The sequence below is a fragment of the Camponotus floridanus genome, unplaced genomic scaffold, assembly GCF_003227725.1.
Source record: "Camponotus floridanus strain SB8 unplaced genomic scaffold, Cflo_v7.5 scaffold21, whole genome shotgun sequence".
Lineage (NCBI taxonomy): Eukaryota > Metazoa > Arthropoda > Insecta > Hymenoptera > Formicidae > Camponotus > Camponotus floridanus.
In genome coordinates, this window is record NW_020229337.1 from 864,253 (window position 1) to 888,134 (window position 23,882).

The 23,882-nt window shown below is 46.2% G+C and overlaps 1 protein-coding gene across 2 annotated transcripts; it reads left to right on the plus strand.

Moving 5' to 3' along the window:
* Positions 1-5,357: 5,357 nt before the first annotated feature.
* On the plus strand, positions 5,358-23,324 carry LOC105253048 (myeloid zinc finger 1). Of its 2 annotated transcripts, none has more exons than XM_011260808.3 (3): positions 5,358-5,546; positions 18,105-19,238; positions 20,221-23,324. In XM_011260808.3, the coding sequence occupies exons 1-3, from the start codon at positions 5,444-5,446 to the stop codon at positions 21,228-21,230; spliced, it is 2,247 nt and encodes a 748-aa protein (XP_011259110.2). In that variant the 5' UTR covers positions 5,358-5,443; the 3' UTR covers positions 21,231-23,324. The 2 variants fall into 2 exon arrangements, with proteins under 2 accessions (XP_011259110.2, XP_025264214.1); XM_025408429.1 differs by having other exon boundaries at positions 18,105-19,154.
* Positions 23,325-23,882: the final 558 nt, after the last annotated feature.

Genomic DNA, 23,882 nt, shown 5'->3' on the forward strand with positions numbered 1-23,882 from the left:
GCAAATAGCATCCGAGAGTACGAAATATCTCGAGACAGTACAAATATCGTATTACATTAAATTGTAGCAAATTAAATTTACATTATCATTGTACACTTGCGCGATATTAACGTTTACCTAATTATTAAATATTATGCGTTACACTAACGTTACATAGACTTTACACGCATGCAACGCGGATTCCTGCAACGACGTTCCATTAGTTCGTCCCCGAAATTCGCGGAAATTTGCAGACTTACCGTTGCATTCAATGTGACCGATTCGGGCGTAATTACACGACCGGAGCAAGCGCACGCAATTGTCGTCGCTTCTTGCTCGCGTGCAAAAACCTCGGGGATCTTAGTCGCGATATCGGAAATTACTATTATCCTGGATCCGCTAACGTCGACGTTAACGCGATATTTCTAGACCGGATTTAACGGTGTGACCGGGCGAGATAGGGGCCCGAGAGCGCGACGGCCGGAGAGGAAGGGAGATGGGGGGGGAGGGGGAGGGTAGGGTCGGCAAAGAGAGAGAAAAAAAAGGAAACGCATACACGACGCGACGATGCGCGTGTGGAGAAAAGGATATTGCGCCGGACCGAACCGCAATCTACCGGCCATTATTTTTGCCCCATCCTGCGTGTGTACGTGTGCGTACGTGTACGCGAGCGCGCGCCCGCGCGCGCGTTCTCGTTCCGTTTACCCGTTCGATCTAATTTCTCGCGGAGGCAAATGATCTCCGGCGGCCGGCGCGGAAGCCGGGGGCCTCTTCATCTTAAGAGAGCGCTCTCGCTTACTTAGAGCCGGCCCTCCGCGATAGGAGCCCGTTCGCCAAGTCGACGAGTCGTAAACCGACATTCTCCGGAAGACCTCGCGCGCTGAAACCAAAAATCATCGGAGCAGGTCCGCGCGGCGGCAGATCGGCGAGAAAAGTCCGCGGTGATTAGCCGGCGCTAGGCGTTAACGTTGCGCGAAGCAGGTTTGGCGGGGTCTCGCGGGGCGCGGGGGGAGGAGGCGAGACAGATAGATAGATGGACGTATAGATAGAGAGGGAGAAAGCGCGCGAGAGAGCGAGAGCTCTCGCAGGGGGACGAGGATGAGAGGAGCGAGAGAGAGGAGGAGAGGAGTGGTCCCGGCAAACAAGAAGCGAGCCGCAATGCATTCGCTCTACTCGCTAGATATAAATACGCGACAGAGGGCAAGGAACCAACCACGCCTGCACCGGCAGCTACTGCCTAACGACACCGACACGCACACATGCAGCCGCCTCATTGTGATAAAGCGAAAGAAGGAACGGAGGTAGACAGAGAGAGGGAGTGAGAAAGGGAGAACGAAAGAAGGAAACGGCGAGAGAGAAGAGGATACGAGAGAAAGAGAGAGAGAGAGAGGGAGAGACAGGGAGAAAGAAAGAGAGGCGCGCAAGCTGCTGCTGCTGCTGCGAGTTCGTTCATGCGCCCATCCGTGCGCTGCGAGTTGTGGACGAATGTGGTCGGGTCTTTCTCTTTCTTTGTCTCTCTCTCTCTTTCTCTTTCTCTCTCGAAGACACGCGGCCAAATATTGCATCGCCGGATAAATATAGGCAGTCGCGCACTGCGCGGCTGCACCAGCCCTAACGCGTACTTTTCTCCACAGCTCGCGTCGTTCGCTTTCGGGCCGGCTACTACTGTACACATCGAGAGAGAAGGAAAGAGAGAAGGAGAAAGAGAGAGAGATGCGACTGCGGCATTCCTCTCCCGCGGCTCTCTTTCCGCGCCGTGCCGCGCGAAACGATCGTTAAATCCGTTCTTCGTTCGTGGCCGAGAACTTGGCGATAACGATCTCGAAGTCTGCGTACGGTACGCGACGTTTTCTTTTCTCCCTCCCTCTCTATCTATCTTTTTTTTTTATCGAAAATCGGTACTATGTTCCCTTCGGGCCTCGAGCAGGATCCGTTTCTACATCCGGGCAAGCATGTGTTACGCTTCTCCATAAAAATTCCGAAGATAAATAGAATTATAATACCGCTATCCTTCCATTTTATTCCATGAAAGAGATAGACGATATTATCGAGGAAAATTGATAGGGCAACTGTTCTCGAGATGTTGCTGCCTCCGCAAAGTGAATCACAAGCCCGCTTTATCTTTCACGAGACCGAATTCGAGGTAGCACGATATCGTGCGTGATTCGCGAGCTGGAGTAAAATTTAAATAGACAATACATTCGATGCACTCCGCGATGCATTTTCGCGACGGGATCATTTATAGAAATTTATCACGAGGCGCGATCGCGCGAATCCCTCGCGATCCCGCGTCGTTTTATGGCTCATGCGGTGTCGAGCGGTTATCTCGCGACTCGTTGCAGCGAATACGATAAGTTGCAATCGGGTCAGTACAACGATGCATTGTAAAGTGTATCGTCGACTCGTGAATCTTCTCTCAATTCTTTCGAAGCTAACGCGACCAGCTCAAATATCCTCAACGCGTCCCGAATGTCTCGTTTACGTAGCTTACGTAAGGGAACATTGTCGTCTTCCGTCAATAATCGACGATGTTCAAACATCCCGTCGCACGGAAAAAAAAAAAACATTCTCGAATATATTTTTCTCGACCTAGCAAAATTGCGAATACAAGCCGGGAGAGAGATCTATTGCGAGAGAAATTTGACAAGAGGCCGACGTTGTCATTCGCGTTATCGCGAGCGCTTTCTCATCCGACTTATCTCGCTCGTCGATTGCGCACGCTACGCGCATCATCGACAGAGAAATGATCCTCGCGAATTGATCATTTAATAAAGTATAGCAAATTCTTCCCGTCTTTCGGCATCAAATTGCTGGAATTGACGGGGACTGTTGGATTCGGAGGATGAACGCGCGAGAGAGAAGAGATAGAAAGAAGACGAATCTCCTTCTCGTAACGAACGGTTTACGAGGCGAAGCGTCGTATAATCGGACGCGTCGCGTCTCCTCCCGCCTCTTACGAGCGCAAAGTCCGCCGTTCTCGCGGGGCGCCGGCTTTGTTTTCGCGGCGCTTTGAGCGCGCGCCGCGAGAACGAGCACGTGGCCGCGGCGAGGCCGCGGGGGCAAACAGTCAGTGAAAATCATCGGGTGCGCGGACATTGGATGGCGGGAAACGTGCGTGATAGCGCGCGCGGCCGCGGAGGGAGGCCCTAATCAACCTGGCGCGTGAATCTAACCCCACGCGAGAAACAGGGGTGGGAGAGACGGTCGGAGGAGATCCCCGAGGCGGAGGGCGGGGGAGGAGGGCGGGGGAGGGGGGAAGCAGAAGACGCGACGGTGCGCTCCTCTCGCCGCGACGATCGGCGGCGAGACCGGGGACAGAGAGCGTAGACGGTTATCGCGGAAGTTCGGCAATTATAGGTGCCGAGTCGTCCTTTTTTTCCACTCGCTCTCTCTCTCTCTCTCTCTTTCTCTCTCTCTCTCTTTCTTTCTTCCTCCGTTTTTTTTCTTTCTCTTTTTTTTTCGCCGAGTGATATTGATTTGGGAGAGGCAGTTCGTATTCGCGGCACGAGCGTACCTTGTGACTCGCGGAGGCGATGCCGCCGCCAGCCAGCGCGATGCATCACGGCGCAGCGCGCATTGAGGGGTACGCGTCGCTGCCGAGAGTGAGAGAGGATCGCGGTGGCGAAGATGGGGTCGAGGGGGAGACGAACGGACGGAGAGAGAACGAGCGAGCGGGCGAGAGAGAGAGGCTAGATGCGATCGGCGGGTTCCCCGCCGCGCACCGGTCGTTCCCCTACGCCGAAAGGCCGCCCCACCGCGTGGACCGTCATCCCCTGACGACGCGGTATCAAACCCCTTCCACCGGTTCAACGAACATAACTTCCTCGCTTCACCTCCTCCCGACCCACCCCCTCCCGCCGTCGGTCCTCGCCGGCCGTCTCGTTCTCCACCATCGCCACCACCATCAGCCTCCTCTCGCCAGGAACGAGCGCTAAATCTCGGCAGCCCCGGGTCTTCTCCGATCCGAGATGACAAAATTCGACGATTCGGTTTTTCGAATCGAAAAATCGAATCGTCGATAATGATCGGCGACATCCGAGAATCGAGACTCGATCGAGCGTCACGTCCAGAATCTCGAAGGCGTCGGATTATGCGAATGAAATAAATTTTCCGAGAAATGTAAATCTTTGATGAGGATTGGCTACGATCATCGTCGATTTTCCGGAGCAACTCTCAATTATGAATTAAATTAAATTTGAAATCTTAACGTTCCCCCTCCGAATCCTTCCTCGTGCTGTCTTCCAATTTCCCGCTTCGCAACACGACGCATCTAAATAAGTCTCGATCTGAAGAATCCTTTCAGGAAATCGCGCGATTCTCTCCGAAAAAGGATGCCAATCACCGATAAATTATTCGACAATAAGATCGCGAACCGAAGAAACGTGCGACAATCGCGAGCGTCGTCTCATCTCGCTCCGTATTGTCAGACATTAGGCCCGATCGCGGCGTGTGTCACGTGTCACTTTGTGACAGACTCCGGCGACTCGAGTGTCCTTGGACGAGTAACTCGGTCCCCTCCACCCTCCGGTCCCCGATACGTATTTTGACGGACCGTGCGGGGGGAGCGATGTTGCCCCCGCGGATGCATCCACCCCTGCGACCGTCGCTACCGTCGCTGCCGCCGCCGCCGCCACCGCCGCCGCCACCGGCACCTTCTCCCCGCTCTCGCTCTCCTCTCTTTACCCGATGTTCCCTATACCATCCCAAACCCGAACCAGTCCAGAAATCCCCCACTCTGATCGCGTGTGCACCGCGACGACGGAAGCGCGGCAACGCCGCAGAGCGCTCGCCAGTGTCTCGGTCTTGGCGAGTTACTCGGGGGGCTCAGGCCGAGTCTACCGAGATTGTGTCTACCGGCGCGGGTAACCCGAAAGCGAGTGTGGCGAGGATTAAAGTCGCGGGCCGCTCTACGGCATGCGAGACCGTCTCGCTGCTGTCTGAAGGCCGTACGGGAACGCACGAGGGACGGCGCGCCAACGATAAGAAAAGTTTCACGGCCGCGGCGGATCTAGAGGAGGAGGCCGACGACGACGACGACGACGACGACGGCGACGGCGGCGACGACGACGACGGTGACAGCGACGGCGACGACGACGACGACGACGACAGCGACGACGAGGACAAGGACGAGGACGAGGACGAGAACGAGGACAAGGACGAGGACCCGGAGAAGGACGTAGAGGAAACGGTGGAGGAGAAAAGGAGACGGGCGCAGCGGCGAGAGGAAAAAGAGGAGAACGCATCGTCGTCGCGCGGTAGACGTAGGGAAGAGGAGAGACAGGCCGACGAGACGGGCGCCGCGCGCTCGCACGTTGCCGCGCCGCGCATCGCTATATCGCGCTACACGCGCGTCGTGATCCGCGTAATACGCGCGTACGCCCCGCGTGAAGCGCGCGCGTATACGCGAGCCATACATATTTATATGAATACACGGTGACCCGCGCGCGGAGATAATACAGTGTAAATGGCGCTCTCGGCGCAGAACCAGTCGACGTCGTACGTGAACTTGTATTACTCGATCGTCCAGCGCGCGGCGACGCGCTACTTTAAGGAATACTACAACTCCGGTGAGTACCTGGCACCCCGCGCGTGTCGTCAACACGCACGCACCACGCACACGTACACGTACGGGAGGAGGCGCGGGTAGCGCTCGTTTTTACCTTCTCCTCCTCCCTCGCGAACGTTCGCGTCAGTCACCGCGTGCCGGTGATTCCACCTGCGCGTCCACGACCACGTTTTGCCGAAACGTCACGACGTCATCGCGCGTCGCGCCGCACCGTGATACACGCGGCTTCGAGTTTTCCCGCCGGTCCCCCTTCTCGCTTTCCCCCCTCGCGCGCCCGACGCGAGTCTGCCTTTCTCACGAGTCCCTCATTCAGAAAACCCACTCGAACCGCCGCGAAATTTTCAGTCATTTCGCTCTCCCCTCCCGTCGACGCTGCGGACACGTGAAAAATGATTTCAATCACGTGACACGTGATGGAAGATAGCGAGATATACATCTTGTTGTGTTTATAACTTTGAGAAGAGGCTACGAAGACATTGGAATTACATCGTTTTCCATCTCGCCGTGTCTCTCATCCGAGTACTTTCTCTCTTCTCTTTCTCTCTCTCTCTCTCTCTTTCTCTTTCTCTCGTCCCCTCCCTCTATCTCATGCACGCGTATGCACGTATACATACCAGGACAGTTACACGGACGCACTGTAACGCGCCGGCGACCACTACTGGTAGAAGTGCTCTTCCGACTTGCGATTAACAACGCGCCGCTGGCCAGACACGTGTCTCGTACGAAACTCGTGTGTGTCTGCGGTCGAACTCGGCAAAGCACGCTCAAACGAGAGAACAGTGTTTAACGTTGGGAGAACGAAAGCGAAAGAGAGAGAGAGAGGGAGACGAGAAAAGAAAGAGCGAGAGGTGCGCAGGGTGAAATACCGAGGGGAAACGGAGGGTACCGCTGGCCGTCGGTCACCTCATGAATGTGTTGCACGAAGCTCCTTGCGTAGCGCGACACATACAGGGTGAGAATAGTCGAGTATCGGTTGCCGCGCGAGGCGGAAAAATGTGTGTTTGCGAGGAGGCGAGATCGAGAAAGGAGGATGTTTACTGCAAATTCCCCCCGAGAGACTACCGGCAAAATAATGTAGCGAAAGTACGAATTGGAACGACGAGGGAGAACGTGGATAAGCGAGCCGGCTTATATCGTATCGTGATGCGCGAATAATTGGGGACAAAATATAAGAATCGAGATTAATTTAAATTAATTTTAATATTAATAATTAAATATAGAAATTTGTTCTTATTTTTATCAATAATTGAATGGACTTTTTTTATAACAGCGATAAGCTTTATTAGTTAGGAAACTGAATCTTGGAATGATGAAATCTTTTTATCATGATAGATGAGAGAGAGAGAGAGAGAGAATATTTAGAAATTGAAACAGTTGTAAAGAAAATATGTAAAATAGCGCAGTGCGCTGAGACTAATGTGCATAGAAAGCACTTTATAAACTTATCGTAATATCTAGATCATGTTTCGACGATAAAATCATTTAAAAAAGAGACTAAAAAGAAAAAATAATAAAAAGAGAAAAAATGCGCGCTTTTCATTATAATTGACCTTTCATTGCAAATGTATAAACTTAATCGCTGCGATATAAATTAAATGATATTAAATATGCCGATAAGTATGCATGTAATTTGAAGGAAAAAATAAAAAAAAATACGAGATGTATGATTTACACATAAGTACATATTTATTGAATGCGTTGCGTATATTAAATATTATCAATTCTTGAAAAAGTTTGTCGGTTATTTTGAACGATATAAATTATTTTAGATGTAACTAGTAAATAATTTTAATTTTAAATTTTGACTTACACCAATTCATACATCATAAATTACGCTAAAAGCCATTATATAATAAAGTTAAAATAATATCGCGTCACAAATTTTGGACATGCTAATTATGTATTTGCAATATTGTTCACGGGTAATGATAAGTGATCATTGCTCATCATAATTGATCCATACCTTCTAATTACTGGAAACCGAATTAATTTGTCGTTCGTCATAATTACGAGTTATATTTTTCAGTTTAACAATTAGCTGCAATTTAGTTTAACAATTAATTGACAATTGCTATTAATGCCGTCCTTTTTTACTCGATATCAGTTCGAGTTAATGTGCAAATTACGGTCAAGAGTTTATGTAATTGCGATAATATACATCGCATTTCGGAAAGTGTTCCTCTTTTCAAGCGGAGCAAGAAGGCACGCAGGGAGAGGGAAAAGAGGAGAGAAAAAATTAACTAGCAATTGTTATTAACGCCATTTCTTATACTCGATATCAGCTCGAGTTAATGTGTAAATTACGGTCAAGAGTTTATGTAATTGCGATAATATATATCGCGCATTTCGGAAAGTGTTCCTCTTCCCAAGCGCGGCAAAAAAGGCGCGCAGGGAGGAAGGAAAGAGGAGAGAAAAAAAGAGAGAGAGAGAAAGAGTTACGTGATGATAATATCGACGACGCAATATTCGCCGGCGCGTTTGGGTCATCTAATCGGTTCTGGTAACGACCAAAGTGACGAAACGCGCGGAGCGATAGTTTCAAGGAGGAATCATCCTCTCGTCCGACGGTTCCTATGACTTTCTCGCAGATTTGCATTATCCGAAGCGATGAGAATCCGAAGAGAGATAATCCGATTCTCGTTTCGTCCTTCGGTTCGACGAAATTACGTACAAAGTGTGCGGGTGTGCATGTATATTGCATCGAGATTCCCTGCACATATTTTTCACTGATACATCGACCAGTTTAGAGTCGACTTTTCCTTGGCGAGAACTCGACGCTGCGTCTGTCTCTTTAGTTAACTTTTTAAGATACAATCTTAGATATCTTTGAAACTAATCCTTGAATTAAATTTCCACATGAGTTCATTTTAAAGTATGATTTATTAATATTTTCTCGCGACTGATAATTGCGAGTTGAAATCTCTTGAAGTTGAATATCACAAACGGCATCTTCTGAAAATAGCAAAAAAATGCGATTTTCCCGAATCGTGATCGAATCAATTTTTTCTTCCACAAGACATAAAGTTGATGGACGGAATGCATAATTTATCGATGTAGGACTTTTGCCGAGCGAGTTGCGGCAAAATGATGTATCCCTCTTGCAGCCGCGCACTTGCTAAACTCTGATCGACGATCAAGCTGCCCGTTCCACGATCGCGAGGCGCGCTGTGTCGCCTGGTCAAGGTGAGCGTCGGCCGAGGACTCTCGCGATCGTGCTCTTTGTGACCGAGAAACAACGCCGGCAATCGTGAGCGAGCGCGAGAATGCGAACGACAACATAGGAAAAGCTATAGGGAACAATCGCGATTGTCGCTCGCGAAAGCAAAGCGAACGATATCGATCATCTTCGATGGAATCCGTCAACTTTTATTCATTATTTTCGCTATTTATTAATTCCGTTGAGGATAGAAGGGATAGAAGGGATAAAATTTGAATCGTCGGAAAAAGAAGGAGAGGACGCAAATTCGTCTCGTAAGAGAAATTCGTCTTCGTAATTTAATTTCCCGCGAATTTTCCGTTCGATATAAATGCGCGCCTGCAAACACGCCCTGTCCTAAGAGAGTAGTCGCTGCACCATCGGTCGGATACGATTTCAAAGACACGACGAGGGTCCCTCGCGCTCGGTTATATTTGTGCACAACTGCGAGATATATAGACTGTGCTGGAGAGTCGCGCGCATTTTGCTGGAAGGAGACGGATTGCCTATTTAGATATGCAGCTCCGATAAGAATGCTCCTGGTGAAAATTTAGTACGTGTCGGACCGCATGCATCGAATCAACTTTATGTATTTTCAACATTTCTGGAATACAGAAGCTTCTTGATTTATAATGTTCAATTATTGCGTGACTCGTCGAAAAGAATTTTTTTTCCCCCAGTATTTTCGATTCCAAGATTTTTAGATTCGGCGATCGTTGAGAAAGAAAAAAAGTCCTGAATTTATGAGTCTTCATATCTAGATAAGTATTTCGCATTTGTGGTTTTATTGGCCGTAATATGAATTTTTAATAATATTCGTAATTTCGATAATATTCGTTGAAATGTGGAATGACGATCCAAATATTTTCCATTGTTTGCAACGCATAAGAAACAATTCCAAGTTTTTTTTTTTTTATAATTACAGCGAGACGTATGTATTTAATTATCGGAGGGATTGAGGCGTTAGATCGATAATAAAACGCTAATAAATGGCAGGATTAATGCGAAAAAAAGCTTTTAGCGAGTATAAATCGCGATACATCACGCGCAGCGTCGATAATAATTGTTATAATTGTCTTGATAATTGCATGAATACTACTCGTGCGATACATCCGCGGTTAAAACCGCGAGCATAATCATCGATTATATTCGCGCAGCGTGCTTTATGCCGAGGAAATCGGCGTGCGTTCACGATTATATTAAACGAATCGTAAAACAATTAACGAAGTGCGGCGAATTATTGCCGATAATTATTTTTATTATAACATAAACACGGCGGATTGAAATCGTATTAAAATGCGACGCGATGTTTCACAAGAGCAATCGCGTCGCACACAGTTTGAAACTTTGCGAGCAGTTTTTTCTCTATCAAAATTCACGTTTTTTGTCAGTCGCGTGTTTCCTTTCTGGACAACGTGTATCGTTGAATGGACATTGTCACTTTTGATGCGTCAGATGTAATCCCGCGCAAAGTCTTGGCATTTACGTCGAGTTACGACGTGATGCCTCTCCTAAGATTTCTCTCGAACGGGTTTTACATAAAGTGCAAGTTGTAAAGCCTGTAAATATTTGTGCGCGTCTGCGTGAGCCAATGTCACGTTTTAACTGTTGGGAGTTTGCTGTCGGGATTCAACCTTGACTTAAATTCTCAAAAGCGGTCGGCTTCTCTGTATATTCGAGCGAGGGTTGGAAATTGAGCATAAAATATCTCAATCGAGATCGTTTCTTTTTCACTTACCAAAGGTCTCTTCTCGTCGGTCACGAGATAATCATACGAACGTGCGATTGAAAGTGTCAGCGATATGGCGATTTTTGAGAGCGCTTTTTGCATCAGCGTCTTTAAATATCCTAGAATTTCTAATCTTAAACGTAGCGCGATACGATGCAGCAAAATATATCGTACAAAGTTTGTAATAGTCCGCTCAAGACGCTTCGTAGCGCCAATCGCACCAGTGTGATGGGTGTGAGTCATTTTTACTGAAACGAAGAGAGAAACGAAGAAAGAGAGAAGAGACGTCGCGCGTTCGGAAAATAAACTCGCGTCGGCGAGTTATCATTTGACTCCTGGTGATAAAAGAGCGATCATTGCTCCGTATCGTTCTTAATATAAGAATTAATGCATAGGGAGCGAGCGAGCGCGTAGAAAATCCACAATCGACCCGATTCAACCTGCCGTAGATGCCGTGTAATATAATTATGGTATGCGTGTATGCCTTTTTTTATCGTCTGGTCTCTTTCTTTCTTTCTCTCTCTACCTTTATAAATTATGTATCAATGGCACAGAGAGAAAAAAGATCAAAACGGATTGGAATTAAAATATCTGGTCACATATATGTATGCTTAAACAATGCGTTTTCTATTTAAGTAATAAATAATCAGCCGATAAAAATCGATTCACATTTGGACTCTGAATCTGTGCGACTGAAAATATGATAATTGTGTTTATGTTCTGTCGACTGCACGTCAACTTTATAAATTATGCATTAATGGTCCATCCTGAAAAAAAAAAACGCAGCCAAATTTAGTTCGAAATATCTGATACCAGCGTGTCGCTTTTTTTAGAATACTCTAATAATTAATGTCTCTCGGAATGTCAATGGAATAAAGTAAATTTATTGCTAATATATGGAATCGATTCGTATATCGTTATGGATACGCGACAATTATAATTGTGTACGATTTTCATTGACTATTCGAGTCTCATAAATTATGCATTAGTAGTTCATTATAAAAAAAAATAATTGCAGAACGAGCCTGAGTCACAACGTCTAAAGTCTCATCGCGCGCAATTTCATAACTTTACCACTTAAGCAATTAATATCGCGACAGCGTACAACGAAATTAAATAGAGTAATGAATATGCCGAAACGCGAAAATGTTTTTAATTGGATCGTTATCAAATTCGATTACGAACTCTCTCTCTCTCTCTTTTCCTCTCTCTCTCTCTCTCGACGGCGCGACAGGGCAGATCGGTTTCATGCACGTTTCCGCGATATTTGCGCAAATCCGCCACGATGGTCTTGGACGTAAACGCGCGCAAATTGTTTTATAAGGTAAAAACAATACACTGCGCGAAAGGGAGAGAGATAGAGATAGATCGAGAGTGCATTCGAGCATCCGTCAAAAATATCGCGGTAACAATAGCAAAGGAAAAAAAAATTATATATATATATATATATATATATATATATATCTGACGTTTCGACTTCGTCAATGCGTGCTCTACACTCTCGAGCTAACAGCGGGCGTATTTCGTTTCTGTCTATTTTTCTGAAAACAAACATTCGATCTCTGACGAGCTGAATAACGCCAATGGAACACTAGGAAAGGACCACTCGTTTCTGGAGCACTCTTCGGAGCGCCATCGCGGAAAGTTATGTTTTTGTTGCGCCCGTTTCGTTTTTTTGCCACCCCCACGTTCCACGTCCGCCGCGCGAGGGTGGTCCCTTGAATCGGTTCGATAGGAATACGGGCCGCAGGTATTTCCTCTGACGTTCGATAAATAGCGGCCAATGTTTGCTCTCGCAAATGAATGCCCGAGTCCCCTCCTTTCCCCTTTCGCCGATCTTCGAGATCCTTCCGCGAGTGCATCCAACGTGTATCGCGCTCTTAATCCTGAATTCATTAGAGATACATATTGTAAATTATAAATTGCGTTAAGCGCAAAGATGCGAAAATGACGTGTGAGATAATTTGGGAGGAATTATTCCTTGGGAACGAAAAAATATTACATATGTATAAGAATTAAATGGAAAGAGAAATTGTCTTATCCAACAATATTTTTTTTCTTACTCAGCATCAACGAAATCGGCGTAATTGTCAAATAAGGGCGCTTAGAAACGACTAATCGATGAGATACCGCGACGAGACAAAAAGCAACTACGCGAATCACGTAATTCATGCACCCACGCGAAACATACGTTGCCGCGTCGCGCCGTCTCCTCTTTTTTTCCGCAGAGAACGCAATGGAATTGATGGCGCATACGCCGTGAAAATTACGTTCGCGCGCGGATCTCGCTCGTACAACTATAATTATCGCCCGTTCTTTCGCATTCACGCAAATTCATAAATTAGCGAATAAAACCGGTTTATTTAAAATAGCGTCGTAGTCGCGATATATTGTACTATAATCTCTCGAGAATCAACATATATATAATATGCATAATGTATAATATATATAATATGCATAATGTGAGAAATATCGAGATATGTATAATGCGAGAAATATCGAGATATAAAAGGTATGTATATTTCGGTGCAAAAGATCGAATGACAGATCGAAAACGATATGTGACTGCGCTTTCGTTTGAGACAATCCGTTAGGAATCTGAGAACCTCTAAAGAGTATTGATACCGAATGGGAGCCGAATTGAAAGAACCGAAAATCCGAGAGTTCCAATAATCGGAAAAGTGCGGAAAATGAATAATTATGCAGGGTGTTATTCGAGGAAGCGCGCTTCTTCAACGCTTTGAACTACGCTTTTGCACAAAGTGTGTCGCGGGATTCTGTCGGCGTAAAACTCGTCGATCTAACACTAGGGATCGGGTTTTCTCCTTCGATATTTTCTTTTATTGTACGCATATCGGAGACAGCGCCTTCACTTTGAGCCCACAAAGTCGCTTTCACCCGCTCAATTAAATCCGCGCTTTCGAATCAAAGACACTCCAGTTATTTCGCGATTTTGTGCGGAAAGAAAAAGATCGAGTTTCATCTTTTCTTCTTTCGTCTAATTCAATATAACACCGTTGATGCAGAATTCGAAATCGCGCAAAACCGATCGACCTTACGTTTTATGTCGTTTCGTCCTTCTATGATAAACATCATTAATTATTAAATAAACTCATGTGCAAAAATTGTCAAAATTCATCCCGATGGCTTTATCTTTTTTTCATGAATTTAGTTTATCGGATTACTCGATATTGTCACGATATATAAAATGATTGCTAAAATTCCAGATTTTAATGCTATAGAAATAACGAAAATAATCTGTATATTTTTTTATAATAGGCGACAATATAGCGTCGCGACGATTGACGCAAGAAAATTGACGCATTTCGCACTTTTTGTTTGTTGCATAGGGAATTGACCTCATCGAAATTATACCGGTTTCGCGAACCCCCGGTGACGTGAAGCGAGTTTTTCGATTGTTTGCCCGTAGTAGCCACACCATTCGATTCTCACACCACTCGAGAATCGACGGGATCGACCTGGCGACTTAAATCTGCGAGAGGGCCGCCGCGGCAGGAAAAATCTTTAAAAATGCTGGTCCCGACGCGAAAAAAGCGCGCATGTGCAGCCACGAGCCATCTCTCTCTTTCTCTCTCTTTCTTTCTCTTTCTTTCTCTCTCTCTCCTCTTTCTCTCTCTCTCTCTCTCTCTCTCTCTCTCTTTCTCTCTCTTTCGTCTTTTTCGCTTCCTACTCTGCCGATGTTAGCTCTCTCGGCTTCGCTTTATGCGTTTCTCGCAGCCAAAACAAATCGTAAAGACGCCCGCCAGAGTGCAATCCTATGCTTGTTGCCGAAAAATCAATGATATCAGCGACACACGTTCGTCAAACATGAAATAATATTAAACCGCGTGAAAGAATTTCATCTCAGAAGTTTGCATGACTGAACCTTTCATCGCGCATCGCCGATATTTCCCAAATATATTGACATTTTTTCGATTAAAAAAAGATCGATGCCAACTTATCGAGAGATTGATCTGTTTGAATTATTATTCTCTCTGTGCGCGGCCTTTCTACTTTTATATCTGCGATTTCATCGCGTATATTGTCTTAATATAACTATGCGATTACATCTTCATTTTCTTTCTCTTTTCGTCGGTACGCTCGTGTAATTTCTACTCAAGATTTCTTTCCGATTTTTGTTGATACAAGTGTTACGAGTCTATCCAAGTGTCTCTTGATATCCTTACTTTAACTCGAAGTAAGATATTGATGCTAAAGGAAATATTAGCTTATGCTGAGCATGTCTTTAAACATGCCAAGAGAAAAAAGAAAGCTTTTATTATTTTTTAGAAAATATTAGGTGAATGTAATTAACGAAGATTTCGTCTAAACAATTTATTTCTTGCAATTTATTTCTTGCGTTAATAAAAACAATAATTGGGCCATTAATTAAAAGAAGTAAAAATCATTGAAATAATGCTGGAGTTTATAATCTGTCCTACTAAAAACTTCATTAATAAATTGCGGGTCCAAAGGACAAAATGTCACTCAGCAAGAGTTCTCTAATTACATGTTTCTCTCTCCCTCCTTCTAACTATTTATATAACAATAAAATATAATATTTATCAAACAAGCCATCCACATCTATCGGACCGAATAATTCAATATAGATTTAAAAAGAAATTTATTTTAGCGGCAAGTTTACTGAAATAATGTAAGTACAAAATTTGCCAAGTTTAAAGTTTGCATCCTGCTTTTGCACATACTAAAAACATCAATATTTGTGTATAATAGAACATTGTGGATAAATGTGAAACATGAAATTAAATATTTATGATATTATGATCGAACATAAATTTAAACCATTACACTCGACTATTTATGCTGTTAATGTATTGAAATTTTAAGCTTATTAATCGTTCCAAAGTAACTCTCAAGGATAAGAATAAAAAAGCAAATATATTGTACTTGATAATTTATATGTCATTAGTTTGTGATGCTCTTTGATGATTTATTGAAGCTATTGTCTCGGGTAAACAAGTCATCCGTCTTTACGTGATTTGAGAAACATAACGCGTCAAAATCAACGGCGAAATCTTACGACTGCTTAGTTGGTAAAGTTATAAGTGGATCGTCTCTCATTAAAGCTCGGTCGGACTGCTTGGTAAAACTTGTGGAGTTCGTATCAACGCTTACCAATGTTTATTCACGCGAATGCGAGGGAAAGAATAATCCGGAGATTTCTTTAATGCAATTTATCATTAAGAACACTCGTCTACTTCTTGAACGATTCGACACCGGAAAAGATTCTTGCAATGAAGAAGAAATTAATTTCTCTCTTTGTTTCTTTCACGTACTTTTTGCAAGTGTTAATCTCCCATCCGAAATTGAATAATCGGCCGAGTGGGTTTATTATTATGACGGTAATCATCGATTATTACTACTATTGTCATTATACGGTCGTTTAAAAAAACTTAAATTGTTTAAAAAAATAGCATTTTTATTAATCGTAATATCCTTCAAGATTCTCATGTTGGAGCAGACGAGAGAAACTTTCCGTTTTATTTCATTGATTAAGTTTTTGATATTTTTATCTTCAGCTGCCATATAAAGTGCAATCATAGCTTACGAGAATGTTTTTTTGCACGACACACATTTTGTTTTTGCGCGATATAGCTAACGACTTCCGATGTGCAGAGGAAATTTAGGCGATTACTCGTGGATTCTGGTCGTAATTAACCGTTGCTGGACGGAGATTGAGTTTAATGAGACGTAACGTTGTCTTGGCGGTATGATTCTTGACAGATTTCTCGAAATAAGCCGATCCTCGAACAAATGAACGAACGTTATATCGTAATAGCGTGATACTTTACTAATACTTGGATGAATTGTATTCGAGTTTCGATAGAGCGAAAGAAGGGGATCAACAACAGACGAATCGCAGATACCGATGCGTAAATATTTACGTCGATCTACACACGACTCTCGTATCCGAATCGTACAATCGTTTAATTCTTTTCGTGCTATCGAGATTTCGTATCAAGGAACATTTCAATTTTCGGTCAGAGAGCGAAACGAATGGAAAACGATGTTCGTGCAAAACGATACGACTTTTAAAAGCGCCGAATCGCGGAAATTATATGCAGAGTTATATTAATGACACTCTCTTGGAGCGCGAATATCGCATTTGCGTCACTTTTCGACCGGTCGCTCTTCTCTTAACCGTGATAACGGGACGTTATAATATTATCGCTCCGAAGATTCCCGGAATAGTTAAATACGATTACGCGACGGGATAAGCTTGAAATCGCAATAAACTAATCTTGACGCACTCGCGAACGGTTGCACGCGGCATTATCTCAACAAACAGTGATTATGTAACGTGCTATAAGTGTGGTCAAATAAAAACTAATAGCTATAAATACGCGATTTGATTCATGTGCAAATGAACGGTATATATCGCATGACTTGTTATTTTCTTTTATTTTCAGCACAAATTTGATGAACTTCGAGTATATTCTCAGGTTTCTGAGGTTCCATAAGTTTTTTTTTATCGTTATCTATAAATATATAACATTAATCATTTGTCACATTGTCACACGTCGCTTCCATTTATTTCTCGTTTTTTTTTGTACATATATATTTTTTATGCGTTGATATATATTTTTCGTTTCTAATAAATTAATATCTGTCCCACTTTTCGCAAGAAACAACATTATATCGGATGAGTCATTCAGAGAATGCGGGAGAAGTAAAAATCGCTTTAAACGTCGCACGAAATGCAAATCGAATGACGAATCCGCTCGACAAATAAGAGAAAATAAAGTCCGATATAATTAGTCCGATAAAAGGAGGAATGCGATATCATTGCGTAACGCAAATTCCGTAATCGAAAAACGCCTTAAGCCGCCTTACTCCTCGGGATGTAATTGCGCGCGATAATACTGATTGGGCAAGACACACACGTCTTAAATAATAGCGCATGGCGAAGTTTAATTAAAAACTTGGCGCGCGACATAATTACTTTCCCTTCAGCGTCTCTTATTTTCGATTAATTACAGCCGCGTCTTTGTTACATCCATGTATTTGAAGAAATGAATGGGTGTGAAGAAAGGAAGAAACGGATTGAAACGAACGTGCGACAAGATTCTGTTTCTCATTCGATCGTCCAAGGACAAAAATTTTCAAGGATTCAAGAATCCATCGCGATTCTGTGTCGCGCGTGCCTAATTCTGGTATCTTTAAATTATTATGCTAAATTATGAGTGCAATATACGCAGTTCGTAGATTCGATCTGCATAACAGCGATTGAACTTGTGAAGCGTGAACCGGACATGCCTAACCATGCGTGACTGGGAACGTGGCACGATCCGATATTCTAGAACGCGCATTCTGAGCTCAAAGATTCTAAAGATCCGCGCTTCTTGACCCAATTCCGAGTAATTTCGTCCTTGATCGACAGCGGTTGAAGAATACACCTGTAGAATTTAATCCTATTTCACGAACGCACTATCTAAATTATATCATTCTATTTGAATTACATCACTCAAGCGTACATGGAATTTGAAATGTAGACATAATGATAAAAAAAAAAGCAGCGAATATCTCCGTGCTCCCATGTTTTCTAACACAATAACACTTTTATGTCAATATGTATCTAACCGCAAACTCTCTTCTGCATTATCTACTTTCAGATACTGGCGCGCCCTACGTATTGTACAAAGATAATATGGAGAGACCCCAGGGTCAATGGGGCCCGGGGCCGGGATCTCTCCAGGATGGCGGATTGTACCCGCAACAGCAACCACAACAACAACAACAGCAACAACAGGGTTCCTCCTCGTCGGGAAGCCCACAGCAGGCCTGTGGTCCTCCCGTCGAGGGTAGTGAAAACGGTCCCCCGCCCTCCTTAGCATCGCCTGTGCCCTCACCGTATCCCTCGGCGCCTCCCGAGCCTCAGTCCTTGACTCCACCGGACGATGATATACAATCGAGTCAGGCAACGTCCCAACAGCAGCAGCAGCAGCAAACGCAGCAGCAGGTCCAACAGCAGCAGCAGCAACAACAACAACAGCAGCAGCAGCAGCAGCAGCAGCAACAAGTTCAACAGCAGCAGCCTCAACAACAGCCGCAGCAACAACAAACACAACAAGATCATTCGCCGCAGCAACAATTGACTCCTCACGCGGAGGTGGACCGTAGCGATTGCTTTCCTGGCGCTGGGGAGCTGCAACAGTATCCGCAACACTATTTCAAAGAGGCTCGGCCGCATCCTTCGCCGTCCGTGCCACCTCACATGCTCACTCCCGGTGGCTTTTCCGCGCTGCACTATCTCAAACAGCCCGGGGTAATGCTGACATCCCTTGGCCAGGGCGACGGCGGGCCCGGCTTGGACGCGCATCAGTACGCCAGTCCGGGCGCGCCCAACATGGCGACCGGGCTGCCCGACATCGTGCAGCAGAGCGGCAAATCGTCCAAGTCCGGCAACAGCGATCTACGCCTGTTCAAATGTTTGACCTGCGGCAAAGACTTTAAGCAGAAGTCGACTCTGTTGCAACACGAGCGGATCCACACGGACAGCCGGCCGTACGGGTGTCCGGAGTGCGGCAAGCGGTTTCGACAACAATCCCACCTCACGCAGCATCTACGCATACACGCTAACGAGAAGCCGTACGCTTGCGTTTACTGCGAGCGTACGTTCCGGCAGCGCGCCATCCTCAACCAGCATCTGCGCATCCACTCGGGTGAGAAGCCATACCAATGTCCGGAGTGCGGAAAACACTTCCGTCAGAAGGCGATCCTGAATCAGCACGTCCGCACACACCAAGGCGAGCATTTCTCTCTGCCTCCCAGACTCCCCAGAGGGCGTCCATCACAACCACACACTGACCCACCCACCGGTTCTAACTCATTACTATCGCAACCGCCGTCACCACCGTCACCATCGGCGTCATCGTCATCGTCGTCATTATAATCACCACGTTCATTACCGCCGGCGGTACAATAACCCGCATACTAACGATTCTCTTACCTGTCCAGTGTTCGATGTACCAGTGGCGGATTTAGAGCTCGGGATATCGAATAATTGTAAATTGACAGGACAATGTGTGTCATTGAATAAAAACGGGATAAATTCACCACTGGTCTGTATCACCCATATCCCTCACCAGCCTACTAAAACAAGTTTTTCTTTGAAATATCGCGGAAACTAATATAGCGACGATTTATCAGAGACAATTTGCCGGAAGACATATCATCGGCCTCGTTGCCGCTAAGGCCAACCGGCGGGTAAGAACGGTTGAGCTGGACGCGAAAACGCTGGTGAGCTGTGAGATAGAGCAATCCCCGCCTCCCCTCCATTTCCTTCCGATCCTCTACGATCCGACTCGTCATCTAGTCTAAACCGCCTGCCCTCTAATAACTTTAGTTTCTCGCGTCAAGGTGGACATCGGCCTGCCAGCGACTGCTGCGTTTCTTCTCGTGCACCTATCGCTGCTAATAACTTTCACTGGGGATCGCGCGATAAATTGGATTCACGGTAGCTTCCCAAACAGCACAAAAGTCCAAAAGACGTGTAAATGCCGCGGAATAAATCAGGATCTCTCTTTAGACGTTTTTCTCGGACGTTTGTGTTGCCTGGGTGTTCTCGCTCGAATTCGAGCGATTTCTTAACGCCACGCTTGACTCGTGCTACAATTGACACGTAGTATTAATCTCGCTCCGTCTCATTAAACCGGACTAACGTTCTTCCTTCTCATTCCGTCCGCCGTGGAATACCGCCGATGAACGTGGACCGTACTTTCGTTACAGACGTGAGCCCGCACCTCATCTTCAAGAACGGGATGACGCCGACGCTCTGGCCGCAGGACGTTCCCTTTCCGCCCGAGGAGGGTAAGGAGGAGGTAGCGTCGACGTTCGGCGACACGGACACGCAGTCGGGCGCGTTCAGTCCGGCGCCGGACGCCAACTCCATCCAGTATCCCGCTTACTTCAAGGATCCGAAGGGCGGCAATCACACGGTCTTCGGCGCGGGCGGCCCGGGCAGCTTCGGCGCCCTGCAGTACATCAAGCAGCAGGGCGGCACGAAGAGCTGTCTACCTGATGTGATACAGCACGGCCGCTCGGCCGGCATGCCGCTGTATGTGCGCTGTCCAATTTGCCAGAAGGAGTTCAAGCAGAAGTCCACGCTGCTGCAACACGGATGCATACACATCGAGTCGCGACCGTATCCGTGCCCGGAGTGTGGCAAGAGGTTCCGCCAGCAGTCCCATCTCACGCAACACTTGCGTATCCATACGAACGAGAAGCCGTACGGCTGCGTGTACTGCGGGCGCAACTTCCGTCAGCGCACGATTCTTAATCAGCATCTGCGCATCCACACGGGCGAGAAGCCGTACAAGTGTCAGCAGTGCGGCAAGGACTTCCGTCAGAAAGCGATTCTGGATCAGCACACGCGCACCCATCAGGGCGACCGGCCGTTCTGCTGCCCGATGCCCAATTGCAGGCGGCGCTTCGCCACCGAGCCCGAGGTGAAGAAGCACATTGACAACCACATGAATCCGCACGCGGCCAAGGTGCGTCGGAACTCGAACGGTGACTCGAAGCCGCCCGGCACGCCCGCGGGCCTGGGCCCGGTCCCCGTACCCCGCGGTACCCTCACGCCCACGGTCGTCAAGCCGGAGCTCTACTTCCCGCAGTGCTACGCGCCCGCGTTCAATCATCAGCCGCCGGTGTCGACCGCGCAATTTCCTGGCGCCCAGGCGAACGGCGTATCCGTCACCGGCGAATTCAAGCCGCCGACCGGTCTGCCGCCGCAGTGACTAACCGTCCATCCTGCCGCCTACTAGCAAGCAGGAATCCCCGCGCTGAGGTTTCAGCGCTGTTTCGGCCCAGCCGCGTTGGAGGCCGACGCGACGTCGAACGCGATCGTCGCCGCCGCCGCCGCCGCTGCCGCCGCCGCGTCCAACCGATGCGGCCAGCAGCCGATGCAGCAACATTACCCGTGACATTTATCACTGTGCATTTAATAGGGTTGTCTTCTTTGTTTTCACAACTCGCTCGCTCTTCTTGTCCCATCGCTGCTTAACGGAGCCTCGGAACGCGTCGCCAGCTAGTCCCGGACTCGACGGTGAGAACGGCGCTCGGTTTTTCGCCTTTTGCGCGATCCCGTCCAAGGGGGTCCACAACACGAACGTCCAAGAAACATCGTTCCTCTCGTTTTTTCGCGCGCGATTCACCCATCGAATATAACGTTATCCGAATAATACCGTCTGTTTTTTCCATCTCTTTCGTAGCGCTCTTGCTATAATGCAAATAGAGAGATGAAACAACGTCGACGAATTGTCCAGATTTTTGCATTGTTTGGGAAGCAAGGGGGGGAATGTCGAGTCCGCTTTTACATATTCTGTGACGTTCGTGTATTAGAAGCAAATCGTATCCTCTCACGCGCCGGATGACACCGTGAAAAGAAACAACGTTCCGGGTAGGATCATTTATCATTGCATTTTCGCTACCGAGTGGCAAACGACGGTGCGCAATTATACTCGCTCAGGTGTCGGTCGCGACAACTCGTAATAATTTTTGTGACATGTGTGTTCTCTCGTTTACAGTCTCACGATTGCGATGCAATGGTTCGCGATTGTTACTCTTTATGCGTCGGATTAAGATTTGATCTCTAAAGGATACCATGATCCGTTATTACAGCGCGTATACATATATACTATAATTATATAATTCTAGCTAGTAAATTCATGGCAGGAAATACCGACTTCTACTACGATCCGCATCACCAAGTTATCGATCTCACACGGAAAATAGCTCGGAAAATCGTCCGCCACTCACCGTCGAGTTAATTCATTAGCCAGACCAAGGTAAAACAACCAACGAAGGATCTCGTCTGTTTCTCCGTACGTATTTTTTTATGATTAATCGATCATGTGACGTACCTTCTCGCGTTTCTTTCGTGGACAAGGGAATAGCACGTGAGGGTTCGGGGCTCTTATCCCCCCCCCCGCCCCGCGAGGCGCGTAGGCGAATTCGAAGAGATTGACAAAAAAGTGTTCCCGCGAATCCGTCTGTCTTTGCATGTCTCGCGGGATGATGGTGCATGCGTCGCCCGGGGCGCCGCCGCTCATCGTTCAAAACGCCACGTATCGCCAAACGGGTTGAAGATGTTCGATTTCGACCAGACTAAAATGATTGTGATACAATATTTAACTTGCCTATGTTTTAAAATGTTTCGCGAGAAAGAGAGAGAGAGAGAGAGAGAGTGAGAGAGATAGCGAGAAAGAGAGAGAGAGAGAGGTATGTTGTGCTTCTCAAGGGAAGCGTTTACACGACCACGTGAAGAATGCTTGTAAATATGTAAAGCCGTTCGCTCCAAACAAAGAAGAAAAGAAGGAGGAAGAAGAGGAAGCGGAGAAGCAGGAAGAAGAAGAAGAACGAAGAGAAAAACACACGACGGAGAAAGGTGAAGTATGCGAGTGTGTGCGAATGCGATTGAGTGCGAATGATGCGAGAAAAGAAAGAGTACCGAGTGAGAGGGTGGGAGAAAGAAGATATAGGGGGATAGTTGGGATGGGAAGAGAGAGGAGGGTGGGAATGATATGACAAGCGGAAGGAAGAAAGACACGAGAGATTATAGCTAGAATTTACGAGGACGACGTATCCTCCCACTGTGCTGAGCCATAGTTTTCGGGTAGATCGGTCAAGAATCGACGAAACGATGACTACCGCGATGCAGCGCGAAGGGGATAGAGGGGGTGGAGGGAGGTGCGCGCGACTCTTGTATACTATAGTAATATTTGAATGTATATTTATACGACAGGTTACATTATATTCTAACTATATATATATGACGATATTTTGAATCGGTTTTAAAAAATCAGATTGGTGCTGATATAAACAAAAAAAAACTAGATAAGCGAGTACACGAGACAGAAAAAAAAAAGAAAAAGAGGAGGGAACGTGGAAGAAGGCTGAGACACACCGTAGAGTTTAGCGTTTAAGTAGCGTAGACGATAGCGCATAGCTCAAGGTAAAGAAAAGACTTTGAAGGACCGTACACGGGTCCGTTCACATCTCGGAGAATTATCATCATCATTCTTAAGAAAGAGGAGGAGGGAAGAAAAAGAAAACACTTTGTGGCAATACTTAAGTGAAGAGCAAAAGGGAAAAATAGGAGGAAGAGGGTGGGGGCAGGAAGGTGGAGAGAGGAAGGTTTCAACGTACTAGAGAATAATCTTTTAAAATTTCTATATTAAGACGTGTGATCTCTCTAATTATTGTACATTACATTAATGAGTCTAAACCTAGAGACGACAAGATGCGTTAGCATAATTACGATTACGTATTAGGTGTTCTACAGTTAGTCTTTTGTCATTTTAGAGACACAGAGATCTGAAGATGATAATTGTGCGGCCATATTCTCTGTGGCCTGTTCGTAGTGCCTCGGAATTGCTGCTCGCGGCAGT

Coding starts and splice junctions, on each gene's coding strand:
- LOC105253048 (XM_011260808.3), top strand. CDS start 5,444: ATGGCGCTCTCGGCGCAGAACCAGTCGACGTCGTACGTGAACTTGTAT. Junction 5,547..18,104: donor TAAGGAATACTACAACTCCG/GTGAGTACCTGG, acceptor ATCTACTTTCAG/ATACTGGCGCGCCCTACGTA. Junction 19,239..20,220: donor GCACGTCCGCACACACCAAG/GCGAGCATTTCT, acceptor CTTTCGTTACAG/ACGTGAGCCCGCACCTCATC.